Source organism: Corella eumyota, chromosome 3 (genome assembly GCF_963082875.1).
Source record: "Corella eumyota chromosome 3, kaCorEumy4.1, whole genome shotgun sequence".
NCBI lineage: Eukaryota > Metazoa > Chordata > Ascidiacea > Phlebobranchia > Corellidae > Corella > Corella eumyota.
Window position 1 is genome coordinate 18445668 of NC_137492.1, and position 18557 is coordinate 18464224.

The window sequence follows — 18557 nt, forward strand, 5'->3', positions numbered from 1 at the left end:
ATAACAGGGCAACTTAATTGCAGTCTGGCAGTATATATTTTTACTTGAAAATGCAATAACAATAAATAAAGTTATCTTTCTGGTATGGGTAAACTGCCTAACAAATTTATCAAGTACCAACTTTAAATTTAAATAGGCTTATTTTAAATAGACAACTAAATTATTTATTTTGTCAACAATAACCTTTGACTGTGCTTAAACATAAAACACCTGACAACACAAAGTTACATCGTCTTCTCTGCAACCCGATCTAATAAAAACTGTGGGCCAATGTAAAAGGCGGAGTGCAAGTTTGGAGGGGGGACATTTTATTGACTTGTCAACGTCCGTTTTAGCGACGATACTTTGTTTAAGTGACTGTCTAGTGTCTACATGCACTTGTTAATGTGCCTAACCAAGGTTAACGTAAAGGGCCAGCATTGAGTTGCTTGACTTGGGTTAAGAGTTTATTCAAAATGAGTTTATACAAATTTAAACTAAAAAAACGGGTCATTTCGTTTGTAAATTCTGGCATTTTTTAACAGTAAAAGTCGTGTTTTTTTTAAATTTGCAGTAAGACTTCGTTGTAGGTTGTTAAATATGTTACTTTTTAATTAAAATTCACCTAAATTATAGTGATCACAAATTTAGAAGATCCCTAAAAACACTTCGCACTAAACATCCGCTATTTACATAGTGTCCAAAAGTTTGGATTCATCGGAAGTTAAATCAAAATATTATGTAGAAACAACATGTTTTAAATCTTTGTTTCTTGTCAGATATTCAAAATTAAGCATTAAAAGTTATGCAAAATCCTTTTATAAAGATTGACTTTACTGAAATAACGAAAGAAAACAACAGAAAAACAAAATACAAGTTTGCAACAACATGACCTGAAGTTCAAAGTAAGTTTTAAGTTCACCATTTTAAAATTATATTTAGGCAGTGTTTTTGTTAAATCATAGATGTCAATTTACTAGTATTAAGTGATATTTTTTAAGTTCTTAGGGTGGCTGTAAGTAAAATTTATTTGCGTCTTGCTGTTTACCGCTACCTTAGGTTACTGGTGACGTTGTACCGGTAGCCTTGTTCAGTAAAACAGCAACATGTTGTTACTTATGAAACATTTGTTTTGCATTTGAACCCATATAATAGGCATTATAGTGTGCTGTTATGTAAAAGCACATTTAGTTCAGCATCTAAGACAAGTTTTCCGGCAGTTCGTTTTCATAAACGTTGAAAAAGCTGGGTTGTTGCATAAATGTTTGTAATCATTACATACTTGCTGTAGTTCTGTTTTATCCGTGCAATTTTCTATTTCTAAAAAAGATGTTATAGTATTAGATCCTGAAATTAAAGTGACGGTAAATTTATTACCGTTCTTACCGTTATTTGTAAGTTGACAACAAGCTAAATTGCAGTTTGTTCCCATGTAGTCAGGATACAAATCGCAGAGTTCCAATTTAAGATAGCAAGCGGAGTCGATATTCGACTTTCCACGGCAGGGGTTATAAATTTTGGAACCTAAATTATTAAAAAAAAACAGTTTAAGCTAAGTTGGTGTTATAGGTGTTGGTGTTTAGGATATATTCAAAGGTGCAACCAACTAACAAGTATGTGGATATTCATTTCCAATAGTTTCGCGTATCCAAGGCTCGTACGTCAAAACATTTGCGTACACTCCGTAAAATCCAGCCTCGCCGCAGCCTTGACCAAATGACGTCACACCGGCGAGATACCAACCACAAGAGTCTTCTCTTTGGCAAACCATTGGCCCACCAGAATCGCCTTAAACGTTAAATAGGTTAAGTAAATTACATTTGAAATGGACAAGCAATGGTATTAAGATATAGAGAAAATTCTAACCATTACAAGCGTCCTTTCCGCCTTCTGGGTACCCAGCACAAATCATTTGTTCATTATTGATTTGAATATATTGATCATAAGCCAACCTACAGTCGTTACCACTGGCTATAGCTACATCAACTTCTTTTAAAACATCCGAAGTAAATCCCTCGCTGTATTCTAGTAAAAAAAACATTGGAGGAAAAACATTAGACATTTATTTGGTGAACAGTAATGCATTACAACGGCATCACGTGATTTATAAAACCGTATTCTAATTTTTATAAAAATATATTTAAAAAATAACTTAAAAACCCAGTTTGTGGTGCGCAATGTTTTGGGTGCGACCATATTATGACTAGCGACTTTTAAGGAAATCCTGGTAAAATTGCAGTTAACTATTTTTAACTAAATTATGATTATAACCCTTACCAGTTACTCCGAACCCGGTCACCCAACATTTTTGTCCCACTTTCGGTATTTCCCCGCAAGGAAGACAAACCGGGCTGATAATGTCGCTAAATGGGACAGTTTGTTCCAATTCTACCAAAGCGATATCATTAACAAACGGAGCAGCGTTTGGGTGTAATATTATCTAAAAAATAAACAAACTTTGCTTGTTAGTAAAATAAAAAACAATTTTTTTTGATAAAAGTGAATTTTTATTGGGTATATATTTTTACTTAAAAATGATAACATCTTAAGTGGTTATTTTTATTTAACTTACTCGTCGAATGCTTCTTTTAATCCTTCTTGATTTATTTACAATTTCCAAATGTCCACTTCTAGTTTGTCCCAAAAAGGCAGAGAGAAAGTCAGTGGAAATTTCACTTCTAAAAAAAAATATTGTAAAGGATTTTTCATATGAACTAAATAAGTATTGGTACAAATAATATATTATGTACAATTGAAATACGCGTCATAAAGCATAACAAACCGTTTGTTTTTTTTACTTTTAAGTACAAAATGCCTAAAGCTGTTTTTGTAATAGAAAACCCGTGAAAATTTTTTTACGCCATATGAAAATGACGAAATAGCAGAAATTCTACGAAATGTTGTTTTTTACTGAAAAATATTTTTGTTTTGGACATTTTTTGCGTTACTTTTCATTGGTTTTTCTAAGTTTAAGTTGCAAATTTATAAAATTCCCCTTAAAGATAGAATTAACATAGAATTTTGCTGCCTGAAAGTTTTTTTACAAGTTTTTAATTATTATTTTATTTATTTATTTTTTTTGGTTTTAGATTTTTATTAGGAAGGGTGTGCTGTTATGACGTGTTTTGAGCTATCCGTAAACACCGGGCTTAAGGGCGAATAGTGTGACGTTGGTGCGTCTCGAACCCGAAACCTTTCGGCTCGTAGAATGACGCCATGACCGGTTCGCCACACCACCGGACAAGTTTTTAATTATTCTAAACTTACCCAAAACAGTGTGCTGCTGAAACCACCCAACGGTCTGATAATAATGTTCCACCACATAAAGGTTGACCACGATATACAAACTGTACCTAAAATGTAGTTAAAATAAATTATGTTGTGTTATTAAAATTTAAATGCCTTATATTAAATAAGTTATAATTTACCATCCACGGCCATGCTGTAATAACGGAGTTAAACCCTCCGAAAACTCTTCTACTGTTCTTGTCAGCTTTTTTAAAATTGGCTTTAATAGATTCCGTAATTCCACACGACGCTTTAACAAAAAATAATATTGTGTTACACTACTTACCCAGACCAAAATATGATTTAAACACTTTAATTTGATATTTTATTTTTGTGCAAAATACCAACCGTTTTTTGCTCGGCAGCAGCCATTACTTCTGTAGTAGTTTGCCAACCCTTGTTTAGCTTTGCAGTTATAAGACTGGCATGAAAACGAACCAATGTTATTGACACAAGCAGGTCTATCTTGTGGACAGGGTGTCGGTCTTTCAACACATTCATCTATGTCTATCATAAAGTACAACTTTATACTAACAGATAGTCAAAGGTTATTTAATAAGACTAAAATGCACACGCATGAATTTTACTGTTCGCCTTGATTGTATTTAAAAGTTTATATGTTGTTAAATTAGTTAGTTGCGCGTGTTTAAAGAAGTTGTTATGTTGTTGTGTCTTACCTACGCAAGATACTCCATCCCTAGCTAGTTTGAATCCAGTATGGCAACTACAAACAGCTGCGCTATTGTTAAATGTACAAATGTGGTGACACCCCCCGTTGTTCTCTTCACATGAATCTAAAAGAAAAGAAAAATTAAGTTTTTGTGGAATAAAGATGGATACTAGCGTTGGTACTGGCCTATGAACCTAAAGGTATTGAGTTTGAGCTGCACCAATGTCACCTTTATTTTCTTTTGGACCCAGCGTTTAGGGGTAAATTAAATAAGTCCCACTTAGGGTTTTTTACATTACCTGGTCTACAAATCTGACATGTTTTTTGGCAGTGTGTTCGGATAAGATTATTATCACAATGATCGGTGTAAAGCGGGCATTGCACCAAAAGATCCTCGCACCCGTCTGTGTGATTTTAAAAACACAGTTAGATCGATTAACATCCAAGAAAAAAATGGTAGTTTTACTAAAATTGTTACTTACCTACGGTTTCGTATGTTGATATTACAATGAATATCACCAGAATAATTGTGCACGTGGATAAAAACCTAACAAAATTCACATAACAATTAAATTGATGTTTGACATTTTTAGTTTCGTATAATCATTAACTATTAAAGTAAAAGCGTAACATCCATATTCAATTAAAAAAACTATTACGAATAAATTAAAGTTTCTGCTTATACTTATCACGTTTTTTAAAATTGCGTTTTAGTTGTATATATATAGTAAAAATTTTAAAAGTTTTGTTTTTTTATTTCTTACTACTTTATTTAAATAAACTATTATAACCATAACTTACAAGGCTATGCGATGTCTAATACCAACTGAGTTCAATTTACAAATTCCCGACGAACTAAGGTCAAAGTATTTAAGTTACTTATATGCGTAATCTAATTTTAACCACGACGATATTTATTTTTTGTATTCAAAATTTTGACTATTGCTAATAATTTTATTTATTTTTATCAAATTTATTTTTAAAACTTATAAATTTGTTATTTGGTTTTTATTTTTTGGGGATTAATTTTTTTGTTATATAAACCTTGTTTGAGATAGCGTTTTAATATCTTCGTATATTACTTCTGTATCCATTTTTAAATTGTTAAAATCTAGACGGTATACATTCATTAAATTTAAAGATTTAAAATTTTACAGCGTTTCACGGGCTTTTATACCATTTGTTTTCATTTTTCGGAAGTCATTTTCAAATTGTAATTTTACAAATTACCTTATTCAGTTTTTATGGTACAGTTTCTTTATTTAATTCTAATTTACAGCAGAAAAATTTTGAAGCTATGACCTATATTACCGGGTCAGGGATTAATTTACAATAAATTACACCGAATTTTCCAACAAAATTTAAGTTTTTAAACGCGAGCCTTGTACGCTTTGATAGTTGTTACGGTCAAAGAACAATAGATTTCTATACCTTACATTGACTCATACTTTAATTGAGTTAATAAGCTATACGGTATTTGTCAGTGTCATATACGCAAAGGCACTTCCCAGAATTTATAGAAAAAATTAATTTTAATAATATCATAATAAATAGATACTGGTGTGCCACATAATAAATTTAAGATTAAACCTAATTTTAATATAAATTTGATATTACTTACCTCATTTTTAGCTTTATTGTATCTTCTAGTTAAAATTTTATAAACAATTCAATCTATCGCCTAAAACCTTCGGTAAAGTTTAACAATAAAGCATAAGTCATATCAACACATACTAATAATAACACAGCCTACAACCCTTGCGTTTTTTCTATGTCATTACCTCATATTTATTAATACTACATGCATGCGCTTAAGCTTTAACGCTGGGTATAGGTATGAGCAATATCTTAACATTTAATACTGATAACACGTTTCCGCCCTAAGAAAAACATTTTATTATCACGAAATAGCGTTTATAAATACCCTTTACACGTCACTTATCTCGACATTAAGTGTACACGTATATTTTAAGACGAAATTCAACGACAACATACATAGTTATAAACAAGTGCAAAGTGATAATATAAGTATAAAGTAAACAAAAAAAAAAGTTAACGGTACATGACATTAATAAGTTTAAAAATTTTTAACAGTTTTTAACGCTACAAACATTATCAGCAAGGATATTAAAATATTACAGATTTTTTAAGAGGGTTTTTTGTTTGTATAACTTTTTCGTACGCAAAATATGTTAAAAAATAATAAACAGTGTTAAAGGCTGTAATTAAAATATGGCCACGACATCAGATTGTGATTCATATGTCGCAGGTTTAAATCTCCGCAGTGGCAGGCGTTTAGAGTAACCCATACACTGTTTTTACTCTATAAATTGTTTTACTCAAGATATGTTTTCGTTGGAACGCTAGTTTCGACGGTATCTGAATCGGTTGTTTTTGATTGTTTTGGTTCATTCTCGACTTTATTTTCTTTATCTACTTGTTTTTCGTTTTAAAGGCACCGGTTTGCATCAGTTGGTTTGATGTCTTCGACTTTGATATCTTTTTGAGAGTTAAATTTTGTTGATGTGGTGTCTTCTAGACTTTGTGTTAAATCAGGCGTTGGAGACACTGTCTCTGTAACAACTGTATCTTCCAATTTCGTTTCTTGATTTTTTGCTGGTATTGATTCCCCCGTACCTTTCTTAATCTCTTGTGATGTGTTTTCCTCTACCTCTTTTATCGTCGAACAGTTTGGAGAGTTCGTTTTCGAACAAGGTTTCTTCTTAACGTGCTTAACCTTTGTATATCCGTCTTTACCTTTCGGGGATTTCAAATTCTTATTTTCTTCGTTAATTTCTTCAGGAGAGTCAATGATGTCGATTTCGCTTCCAACGTAGAGTTCTTTTTTATGATCTTCTGGCACAAATAAGGGTACCTTTGTGCCCTTATTAGTCGTTGATGATGTTGTTCGTTTAGGAGAGCGCATAATCGTATATCCATGATCTTAGAAAAGGTAAATGTGTCAAAAATGATTGCTGAATATGTTAGCGTAATATATAATTAATTGGTATTGAATGTAAAAATGTTGTATTTACCTCGAACTTGGAGATGTTTTTTAGAGCCGGGAGATGACATAACAGGCAGCAAGTATCCGTAATTGTCTTCCGCCCCTTCCACAGGCTGAAGTACTGCGTATGAAACATTCGGATCATTATCCACAGTCGGTGTGGAAGAACGGACTGAGTTAAACGTGGATCCGCGGACGGATAGTGTTGATCCGCGGACGGAATGCGTATTGGATCCGTGGATCGAGGGCTTGGGTTTAAACGGAGTTTGTGCGTACGGATCTATTGTTTTTTCACGAAGCTCGTCTATGCTTGAATAGTCTGGATCGTGGCTACTGGTGCTAGGCAAAGGTCGTGTCGAAAAATGCGAGATTTGGGATACAGGTCTTCTAGAATGTGCTGACATGTTGGTATGTATTGAAATATTGTCTCTGGGCGAAGCTTGTTGAGTTTTAATAGTTGGAACTCTTTGAGTCTGAGGTTTTTTACGTCGATTGCATGCTAGGTATATAATTGTGCATATTGCTACCACAAAAATAACAGAGGCTAATATTATGACAGCCAAGAGTTCGATAGAAATTAATAGACTTGGTGGTAAGGTTGTTGTGGGTATAATTGCGGTGGTTTCAACTGCGCATGTGCAAAATTTCTGTTCTTCTTCTTCACCATTACATTGTCCTAAAACAAAAAACACAAAAATAAACAACAACTTTTGTTATTATTTCAATTTTAATTTGCTTTTTACTTGAAATTGTGTTTTAACTCTTTAGCAACTCTTTAGGTACGTTGCGGTCTGTTGGGTTGCATTTATACGATTGTCCCGTCTTATAGGGTTAATAGAGGCAATATAATATATTCGCTATGATATAAAATTTCACTTTAAATTGTTAAATTTTTGTTTAATTAGAAACCTATACCTTCAGTATGTGAGTTTATGTTTCTTAACGACGAACAATTTCGATTTCTTCTCACAGTTCCATTTGTTTGACCAGAAGGACAATCACAAGATGACCAAGTTCCCCACGGTGTCCAATCAAAACATGACATCTTTCAAAAAAAACGTTTTTAAATATTAATAAGTTTAACACCATTATGTCTGTAGTTAAAGCTCTTGGCCTCTTTCAAGGGTAATTTTTTCCTTACTTCATCTCTATTGTTCAAGCAGTCAGCATTACCATCGCAAACCAAAGATGCTGACACTGTATTAGCCTCGCACGCAGCCGTTGCTATTGTAGTTACATTATTACATAAAAACTTTGGGTCAGGATCTATACAGAGAGGAAGGCAGTTGACTTCGTCAGAGCCATCAAGGCAATCTTTCTTAAAGTCGCAAACCTAAGAAATCAATTTTTCTCAATTTTCTGTTGTCGTCTGCTATAGTTATTAAAGCCAATTCTTGTACGTAATAATTAAATAATAAAAGTAGTTTGAAGTTATGATGCTTAGCGTTAGTCACTACTCAAAATACATTGTTTGTCCATTACAATTTAATAAAGTATAATTATTAAACCTAGCTATTACACAATAATTTTTACTTACAACTGAGGCAGGCAAACACATTGGAATTGTCGAGCACAAGAAACCTTCACATCTTCCCGCATAATACAAACAATTTATCTCGTCAGAACCCGAAAAACAATTTTTCTCTCCGTCACAAACCTGTGTCAGGGAAAACGGAAAATAAGTTACTTGAAGTATAACATAACTAAATGGATCTACTTCGTGTCTTTAATGCTTTACTAGATAGTTCTTTGGGTGGGTTAGTTTAGCAATTAAATTTACTGCCCGAGGTTGCAGATTTGATTCCCACAGCTGTCATGTCAAAAACTTCTAAAAAGCTTTTGCAGTGCTTAATGTTTCTTACTATTATTGCATCTGATGCTGGTCAATTGAACTATGGATATCTTACATCATGTATTAATTTATACATAGACAGTACTATATTTCAATATAACTTACTTTACTTGGTGGAAAACATTGAGATGTTGTTCCATTACAAACATATTCCCCCGGCTCACAATTGTTAGCTCCGAACACACAAGGTCGTTCCACAGTATTCGTTTCATCATATCCGTTACCACAATCATTATAACCATCACAATGTTGAGAGTTAGGACAAAACTCAAGCCCTGAATATTAAAAAAACATTGTTGTTAATTTAAGCTTATATCAGCTCTTTTCTGGGGGTCTTATCATTTATTAACAATAACTAAGCTATTGTTAAGGTATTATTTAGAAATTAAAAAAAAAATACTTTTGTGATTTTAAGTTTTAACTCTATTTAAAATCGAATTATCGTTAACCTGTTGTAACACCAGGAACACATCCTTCTCTTGTTCCTCTTGAACACAACGCACAAACACTTGCAAACACATTGTCACAACATATTTCATTTGAAGCGTTATTCCTAAAGATATTGTGCTAGGTTATACTTTAACGAATTTGCATTATGTAGAAAAAACACAAGTGTTTTGAAATACCTGTTTGAATAAAGTCGAGTGTTAGCTCCACAAGTGATACAGGCAGCCACCGAGTCGTCGTATTGTTTATAAGTGTCGCTTGTTATATTAACACCATCGTTTACTAAACACCTGAAGCATATTTTGATTACATTTAAAAAAGTCTAAAATTGTGTAAAGCAATTTACTTACCATCTATTTTGCTGTATAAGTCCAAACCCAAATGAAATCACCAACAGATATAATCCAATTATTTTGACTATATATTTATACATTTTAAATTAAATAAAATATATTATACAGTCAAAGTTAGCTTAACCACTAATGTAATATACAAATACTTGTGTTTAGTTAAATATATTACGTACACATAAACAATGTATTATATGTTTTTGGTGATTCATGTATAGGGCATATAACTCTAAGTATGGCTATACGTATTCTACAATACTTTGTGTAATGTGTCATCTTTTTATTTCGTATAAAATCGTCATTTCCCATAGTTGTAACAAGTTAGAAAAATTGTATATAAAAATTGGTAAATTAATCCAACATGTCTTTTTTAATAACTGGTACTTTACAAAAAAACAGTTATAAGTATGCATAGCTTGTAAAAGCTAGCTTTAATTTTAAAGAAAGCTTGTGAAGTCAATTATTTTATTTTAAAAATTTTTATTATTTTTTTTTTATTATAAATTGCGAGATTTTCAAAAATGATTAAAAAACACAAAATACACATATAAAGACATAATGGGGCTTAAGATGATAAACTTTTGAAGTTTTAAAAGAATTGGTTGAGTACTAAAGGCTGAGAAGAAATAGTTAAAAAACAATGGTGCTTAAAAAAAACTGTTAAAGGTTTAGAAGAATTGTTTGAGTTTACAACATATAATATTATTAATATTATTACACGAATAGTATTTGAAGAATTTTTATATGTTTTTGCGGATTTAGAGTAAGTAAAATTCAGGCCTAAATACCATAAGTATGAATACTTTTTAGGTACGTTTAAGCAAGTTCTCTTTTCAAGTTTTTACTTTCATTTCTTCGACTTTCTTTTGCTTTGCCCACTTTTCTAACAATACTTTTCGTTCGCTTATGTAAGAATTGAATTTCTTACCTGCTTCGACTGATTTTTTTAACTCCAATTCCTAAACAAAAATCAAATGTTTAGACCTAACATTCGGTCGTTAATTTTTAAAGCGTTAAACGTTGTTTTGGCCACGAAAAAGAAAACAATAATTAATATTAAATTTATTCTTATTTTAATTTTTAAACTTACTTCAACACTATTTTAAAAGTTTTTTTAACAAATTTTTTTATCTACCTTCATTTTTTCGTCTATTTCCTTTGTTTGTGCTTTTAACTCGATCCAAAACGACCAAGCCATAACAACATTATTTGATTCCTCTTCTATAATCTCTGCTTTAATAATATAACAACCCGGGATTCTTAACATCCCAGTAAGTGGGGATCGAATCCGATAAATCTTTGAATTTCCATCATCTCTTGAAAAGAATTTTTGTAGAGTTTTGTGGTCGGACAAATCAACTAGCTTTGTCTTAGCTGAAAAACAAACAAATTTGTTTAATTACTACTAGGATTGACACTAATTTTAATTGTTAACTTTGCTGTTTAGAAAAGTAATTATAAGAAATTTAACTAAAAAAAGGCCCTTTTGTAAAACATTTTATATTAAATTAAGTACAAATAATAAAAAACATCCATTTGGCTTAATATATTTTTTGTTTAAAGAGAAAAAGTTTGGACTTAATAACAAACTGGTCATTTTTTTACATTGTTGTGTTTTTCCCATTGAATCCCACCAAATTTTGTCAAGCACTCCGTTCTCATATCTTTGCTCCATCGCAGCTCGATGTGACGTCATCGTTTGGGATCGAATAAGAAAGCGGAGACTGGAGTCGTGGAATATGCGGACGTTCATTTCAATGTAGTAGTTAGGCACTGCGCCTACAAGTTAAAACATGTAAAATTTAAGTTGTTTTTTTAGCATTTAACCACCGTTCATCGTTGAAAAAGTTGTTACGTACCGGATAATTCGTCCCCCTGCAAAACAAACGGTTCTTTGAAGAATTGAACGTAGTCCTGGTTTCCTGAGCAATCTTTTACGAAAACGTTTCTTGAAAAAGTCTTTTCGTACACATCACATTGTTCCGATAACCCCTAAAAATACATCAAATTAAAAATTAACAATATTACAATAAAAAGTAAATTTTTTTACATACCTTCTTGTAATGTAACGCATTTTCTTGAACAAAAGCCGTTGAACGGAGCGAAAATCGACCTTTAATTTGCTCCACAATCGAATGACATTGATGCTGTAACTTATCACAATCTTTTTTAGCCTCGTCCAATGAATAATAAGTTTTTGTGTATTGTTTATCAATCATAGCTCGTGTTCGATTCACTGATTTACGTTCAAATTGTATATAAGTATAAGGGGGTGTTGTCTGGTTTTTAGTTGTTTTTGAAAGGTTGCTTTCGGAACGTTTTTTAAGAACTACATCGTTCCCTGGGTAGCGATTTAGGTGAACTGTGATATTCTCTATAACTTCGGTACCTTAACCAAAACCAAATAAAACATAATTCTATAACACTATGTGTTAGAAAATGAAGTACTTTAAAAGGTTACTATATTAACATTAAGTCACAGTTTATATATCTACAATTGTAAATTATAACTTGGTTGTTTAACTTACGAATTTCAAGGGTTAATTTTGTCCATAGTTTGTGTATATTTGATGCGGTCAAGGTATATTTCATATCAGATATCCCAGTCGTATCATACACCTTGTCTTCACTTTCAGCTTTCTCCATCAATCTAAAAAAAATATAAATATCAAAATATTTTAATAAACAAAGTATTACTGTTATTATTTTGTGAAATTCTATATAGTTTAAAAAAGCCACCTGCTAAAATCTTGTTGCATTATGTGGTTTTTAAAACTAACGTTAAAAAATTGCTTAAGGCAAGTTTGAAGGATTACCTAAACCTATCTTTAAACAATTAGACTTGACAAATTTGTGACTATTTAAATTTTTTTAAATTTAATTAGGGTTGAGGTTTTTGGTGCAAGATATTTTCAGATAGTTTTTTTTCAACTTACTTGTCTGTTTTCTTTCGAAAAAAGCTTCCAACACCGGATAACGGATCAAACCACCAAGGATGGTCGTGGTCGATCATTTTATATCTTCCGTATCTTTCATCCGCTGATATAATACTTAATCCGTTCTTCTCAATCCTGTTGAAAAGTGACATTGAATTATATAAAAGTTAATATGATAAGGCATGTATAAATATCATATTTAGAAGTTAAGATTGGAACTTCTGCATTTAAAACTATTAACAAAGTGTAGGTCTGTATTCTTTGCCAGTATCGGTTTATGGTTTTTAAAGGAGTAATTGTTGAACTTAGATATTATGAAGTCGGTATTTAGAATTTAATTTGTATACCTTGTAATTTAATATTTCTCACCTATGTTCCATGTCGTTATCTTCACCTCCCCAGCCCCAGAATCGGTTACTATGACCGTTCACTAATGTATAATGATCTCTTCTTATTGCTGTTACTCCTCCATATTTTGTTCCATAACCAGTCGTATAGTTAAACTTGTCGATTGCTTAAAATTCCAATGATAATTAAATTTACTAAAAAGGTAGCTGATTACATGTACTTTACTTTTGTAGCCCAAGTGTTCTGTGTTCGAATCCAACCATAGGCAAACTGTTTTTATATATTTTGTGAACTTACTAATCAAACCCATGTATTTTTTAAGGTTAATATCAAAATAATAATTTACTCGAAAAGCTATAAATTGCAGTGTTAGATTTAACTTGTATTACCTGGCGAAAGGTGTTTTGGCATTGATTCGCATTGATATAAATTTCTATCATTCTCTAAAAGCATATCAACGTCGTGGAATATAAAACAGTCGAACGGTTGTTTTGCATTCCAGTTTTTGTTGATCTCTAAAAATGCTGCATTCATTACTCTTGCTTTGTTAAACGTCCCGTTGTCGTATTGTTCTGCTACAAAGACGCAGTATTGCATATTTTGTCTCTGTAAAAACAAAATTAAGTATATTAAACTGTAATACAGAGCAATTTTAGTCATTTTGGAAATTTAGACTTTACCTAAAAATAATACTAAAAACCTTCCTTTTTTTAATGTTTGTTTTTACCGGCGTGTGGTGTAGTGGTAAGAACACTTGCTACGCCACACATAAGGTCGTGGGTTCAATCCCCACTGCTCTCATGCTGTAGCGCACTTGAGTAAGGTGCTATAAACGGTATGAACTCCTGCTGAGCCAGCACTTAATCAGCAGCATAATAATCGGGCAATTATAGTCTCTATAATATCCCAAACTGCCACAGGCAACTCAAGACTGGGCTAGAGTAACTTATGTTACTCTATGTTTAAGTCGCGCATTCGACTTTTCCACATCGAGGATAAAGATATATACAAAAAAAAGTTAGTATTAACCTAAATTAAAATGTATCAACAGCAATTATTCATTTTTGTTTTTGACCTTACATACTTTCATTATGGGATGCATGTGTTGCAAAAGCGTTAGCAAGTGTTGTTTTCGATTTTTATAAGGAATAACGAGAGCCACTTTTTGTCGGGCTTTGCAGTTGGGTGGGGTGTAGCACCCCCCGTTTTCTAAAACCCCCGAATCTGATATTGCTTCTTCTTCTGTAGGTATGTGGTAAGAGTCGACAGTTAAATTTCCAACTGTTTAAAATGTATAAAACATTTTAAAAACCTATGTTATTACTGCCTGAATTTTCATTTATCATTAGCTGATGGTAACTTTAGTAATATATTTTTCAAAATAGTTGTAGTAAAGGCTTTTTGTTAAGACAATGTAACTTTTGTTAACTGAACCTTAACTTTATTACATTAAAAGTGCTATAAGATATATTTATGTGCTAAACTTACGTAATTCGATTGGGTATTTCGGACACAGAACTATGTTTTTCGGTTCCATAAATACATTGTTATATTCTTGAAGATTTCTCTACAATAAATCCAAAGTTTAATGTTATTTTCAAAGTTCAAATTTATTTAAAAATTTAAATATTCTACCTCAACAACCTTTTCTTCTTTTTTGAGGTTTTCTGTTATAGGAATATTATCAATTTTTTTATTAAATTGATGATTTTGTTGTATTTGAATTGCGGCAATACGATTTGCAGCAAGTGAACGTCTTGTTCTATCTTGTAAGGTTTTAGCATGAAGTAGCATGGTACATACAACGAACACTCCCAAACTTGCAAACAGCCATCGAATCCGCGTTTTCATCTTAAAATAAAGTGAAAATAAAATAATAAATATATTATAAGCTTATGTTAACAAAAATTACTTTTGATAGGTTAACATTTGCTGTTTAATTTTTCAATATGTAAACTTTAAGTTTAATCAAATAAACTGTATTTTGAATGTCTTATTCTAGGCAGTGTAATGCTTGGTAAATATTTTGTAAATAAAAAAAAAACAACAAGTTTTTAATGACATAATATTTAGAACTTTATTGCAAAAACTTTAATACTTTTTAAGATATTCTTTTCACTTTTGTGAACTATAAACTATAATTCGGCTACAATTGTACAAACTATACAATTTTTCTACACTTAAACATAACTAAGTAGTTTTTCTTTAATAGCTTAAACTAAAAGTTATAAGATTTAGCGATAAGAAACGTTATAAGAATAAGATAAAGAGATAACAAAAGTCAATATTTACACTTATTTAAATTTAGACACAACTTACAAATTCAAATTTCATTTTAAAATCCATTTAGGTTAATGATTCGTTGAATATAAAAGTTATTCTAACTGTTTCAAATATAGACTCTCTTAACTGGTAGTTTACTACACAACGTGTGTTCCATCTTAATCAATGTAATTTCATTGAATAGTTGAACGTACTAAGTAATTTAATACCCTTTTATATACTTTTAAATTCTTCATTGTTGAAAGTGTTTAATTTATAAATATTTTGTTGAGTAGCAGTTTTAACGTGTTTTACTATTCTGTAAACTTAACGAAAGAATTTCTAATATATTTTATACTGCGTACGTCTCTTAAATCTACTTATTACTTTTACGGTTTTCGTCTAATAAATAATATTGTTACAACTCCAAAATTTTGGTAAATTGGTCTAAAAGTTGGTATTTGTTTAATTAGATAAACATTATAATTGAAATATAAATTAGAAATAATCAATTTAACACTACCTTTTTATTCTTTCTGCCAACTTTTGAATTTTGAATTCCTTAGAATTTTGACTTAATCATTTTACCACATAAAACCGTAGTTTTTTATTTTTATACAATTTGACCCGCAAATACAAATCATATAATACATCTGTGTGCAAAACTTACGACATATAGCTCAAGGGCTTTTTAACTTGTGATACCGGTTCAAAGTTATGTCATAAAAACCCGTGTAACTTTATAATTTTGTTTACCTTTTAATTACAATAAAGTGACATCTCAGTTAAAATTTTAAGTATTTTTTTATATGTGATACTAAAATGTCTATTTCAAATTGATCTTTTTTTTGAAAATTAATTTATATAAAAATTCGTTGTTGTATTTAAATTAATGATATACTTTATAAGTATTGTACGCGTATGATTCAAGCACTTAAAATATTTTTATATAAACAAAAAAAAGGTTTTATTGATGCTTATATTTTTTTATCAATTTTGGTAGAATTTGTTAGAACATTTACCCACTTGTGGGCAATAGAGAGCAATATTTTTTAGATTCTGGCATTTTTTTGCCACCAGCATAGTCAAACCTTTAAAAAATATCGTATACAGATATCTTCGTATAAAGTTGGACTTTAAATATTCTTTTTTTTGATCATCAATCGTTTAAGAAACTTTACATATATATGTTAAAAAATGCATAAAAATAACATTTTTCTAAGGACGACATTTTTATGCAAACATTTCGATACAAAAAAGCATCTTATAAAAAAACATTTTAAAATCGGAAGCCAAAAACATTGGCGGTAACAAACCAATAAATTTACTTCTTCCACGCGTCGTTAAAACCTTGTATTGGGTGGTCTAAATGGCGCGATTTAGATTTTCCAGTGTCATCTTACTACCACGCTGCTTGTGTAAGCGCTAGACCGTACTGTGCCCCTTACTCTATCGTGGTGTCGTGTTAAAACCTTTAATTATACAGCTTACTTTACGTGCTTAAACAATGTGTCAATGTTATTAAAAAAAATTGAAATAATTTGTTGAAATTTATTTTGTTATATTTTTTAAAATACTAACACAAAATTTTTTTTATTAAAATCTGCTGAACAAAAAAAGTTTTTTCGTAAGCGATCAAAAAAATATATTTTTCAAGGTTTTTTTAAGTATTTTGCAGGTAAAAACGGATAAATAAACGATTATGCTTAAGCTAAACGGCCTAACCGCAAAAATGGCTAACTTTTTAAGTAATGTCATTAGCAGCGTTACGAAATGATGTGTTTTGTAACGCGACACCCCAGCTTCGTAATTCACCGTAGCAGTTACAAGCCCGCTTCATGGGTGGCCAGGCCAAATGGGCGACTAGCTATTTGCTTAGACAGTTTGTACAACGTTTAACGACGGATAATTTTACATTGATTCAGCTACTAGTTACTTCTAACTGACAGATAATGTGACTACATGCTGATGAGATTTCTTAAGAATGATGTGCTAGTAATTATTACTAACAAGCCAATGCAGACCTGGCCGCAATTTTGTAAGGTGATATTTTTAATACAACTTAACACTGTGTTTTGTAAATTGATGTCATTGTTATAAAGGATGAGGCATAAACGTTAAAATTTTGACAAAATTTTACCAATTCAAGCATTAACAAATAGGATAAAGATTTTCGTATTCGATAAATCGCTTTTTCGCAGCACGATCCCTACATAAATCATTTTAGTTTGTTTTCTTGATGTTTTTGTCGGGGAAAAAGCGTCACAGTTTCAAGTCGTGTCATTGTTGAAGTGTATATGTGTGTGGTCTTGCTATATTTTCCGCTCAATTGTCAACCGGGCCTTTCAAATATGTTTAAACGTCGAAATCAAAATATTCCCATGGAGGTCGCGAAAGACCGCGGCCAGACGCCTTCAACTATAGACACTTACTGCTACAAATTTATCTAACGAGTCAACTTAGCGTAGAAAATTGTTTATGCTCGCTTTGGCAAATCGGCAAGTACCCGCGGAGTGCCAGGCCCTTGAAGAACGGTACTATGTTTTATGATCCCCTAAATGCGTTTTAGAGGCACCGTACGAGCGATGTTTATTTGTTTTTGGCCTTTTGAGTTTACGATTTGAATTGTTTTAAAAATAGGCTTAATGGATAATCGCACGCCTGGTTGAAAGAATGGCTATGTGTGAATTGGGCCGCGCATTTTATAAATATAAATGTCAGAGTTTTTGTTGCGTAATTTACGACACAAAAATAATTTCGTAAAAAATATAAAAAAAAAATTATTTTTTTATTTAAAAAATAATTTGATATTAACGTATTGTAAAATTTAAAAAAAAAGTACAGAAAAAGCGGTCAAAATTTTCAATTTCATTAACAACTTCAACTTGTTACGCGCAAAAATCGTAATTAGGGCTTTTAAAAGGTTTAACGTAATCCGAGGATATAAGTTAACAAAGTGAAGTGTAAAAACCTTAACCACATTAACACTCGATCTGGCGAACATTTGTGAATAGTCATTAAGCGGCGGGCAAGGCTGAAGTTCAACGACGTTTTATGCTGCCTAAACAAGATCACCTGCGCGCATTGAGTATCAAATTAAGCTACCTGTAGTTCGCAAATCAAATAATAGTCGCATGATTGGAAAAAACAGCTTTGTAAGACATGGCATGTCGACAACGACCACTTCCGAAAAAAGGCAAAGTTGCCACACTTTATATACAAAGTTGTCGTTGTAGTTGCAACAGTAGTTAAGTTATACAAGCTAAGCGACAAGGTTAAGCATGTAACTTATTTAGAAGTTGCAATTTAAAAAAAAATATTAACAGGTAGTTTGTAAGAGATAGTAGCAATATCTTAATCGTATTTTTGCTTGATTAGTTTTAAATTTATTTGTAAAGTATTTAATAATTAAAGCAAC

The 18557-nt window shown here is 31.4% G+C and overlaps 2 protein-coding genes across 3 annotated transcripts; both read right to left on the reverse strand.

The window, feature by feature from the left end:
* Positions 1 to 642: 642 nt before the first annotated feature.
* On the reverse strand, positions 643 to 5688 carry LOC145744601 (coagulation factor IX-like). The gene is made up of 13 exons (XM_082562490.1): positions 5559 to 5688; positions 4420 to 4484; positions 4237 to 4341; positions 3945 to 4061; positions 3616 to 3774; positions 3408 to 3517; positions 3247 to 3332; positions 2552 to 2657; positions 2257 to 2419; positions 1846 to 2004; positions 1591 to 1767; positions 1366 to 1503; positions 643 to 1299 (listed from the first exon to the last, which is right to left on the reverse strand). Exons 1-13 carry the CDS (start codon positions 5561 to 5563, stop codon positions 1172 to 1174), a joined length of 1518 nt encoding a protein of 505 aa, XP_082418616.1. The 5' UTR covers positions 5564 to 5688; the 3' UTR covers positions 643 to 1171.
* A 4456-nt stretch (positions 5689 to 10144) lies between these two features.
* Positions 10145 to 15726, reverse strand: LOC145745395 (uncharacterized). 2 transcript variants are annotated; one of them, XM_082563458.1, is made up of 13 exons: positions 15663 to 15726; positions 14513 to 14728; positions 14366 to 14444; positions 13962 to 14158; positions 13267 to 13483; positions 12899 to 13043; positions 12530 to 12664; positions 12122 to 12243; positions 11648 to 11982; positions 11453 to 11585; positions 11199 to 11372; positions 10729 to 10967; positions 10145 to 10552 (listed from the first exon to the last, which is right to left on the reverse strand). In XM_082563458.1, exons 2-13 carry the CDS (start codon positions 14726 to 14728, stop codon positions 10427 to 10429), a joined length of 2118 nt encoding a protein of 705 aa, XP_082419584.1. In that variant the 5' UTR covers positions 15663 to 15726; the 3' UTR covers positions 10145 to 10426. The 2 variants fall into 2 exon arrangements, with proteins under 2 accessions (XP_082419584.1, XP_082419583.1); XM_082563457.1 differs by lacking the exon at positions 15663 to 15726 and adding an exon at positions 15197 to 15284.
* Between the last annotated feature and the right edge of the window lie 2831 nt (positions 15727 to 18557).

Excerpts from the sequence above, each read along its gene's own strand:
- LOC145744601 (XM_082562490.1), bottom strand. Across the intron at positions 4,062-4,236 it reads ATGTCAGATTTGTAGACCAG|ATTCATGTGAAGAGAACAAC; the intron begins GTAATGTAAAAA and ends CTTTTCTTTTAG. Across the intron at positions 3,775-3,944 it reads GGATGGAGTATCTTGCGTAG|ACATAGATGAATGTGTTGAA; the intron begins GTAAGACACAAC and ends ACTTTATGATAG.
- LOC145745395 (XM_082563457.1), bottom strand. The coding sequence starts at position 15,223 with ATGGATTTTAAAATGAAATTTGAATTT. Across the intron at positions 14,729-15,196 it reads TTAAAATGAAATTTGAATTT|ATGAAAACGCGGATTCGATG; the intron begins GTAAGTTGTGTC and ends CTTTATTTTAAG. Across the intron at positions 10,553-10,728 it reads AAATAGACGAAAAAATGAAG|GAATTGGAGTTAAAAAAATC; the intron begins GTAGATAAAAAA and ends ATTTTTGTTTAG.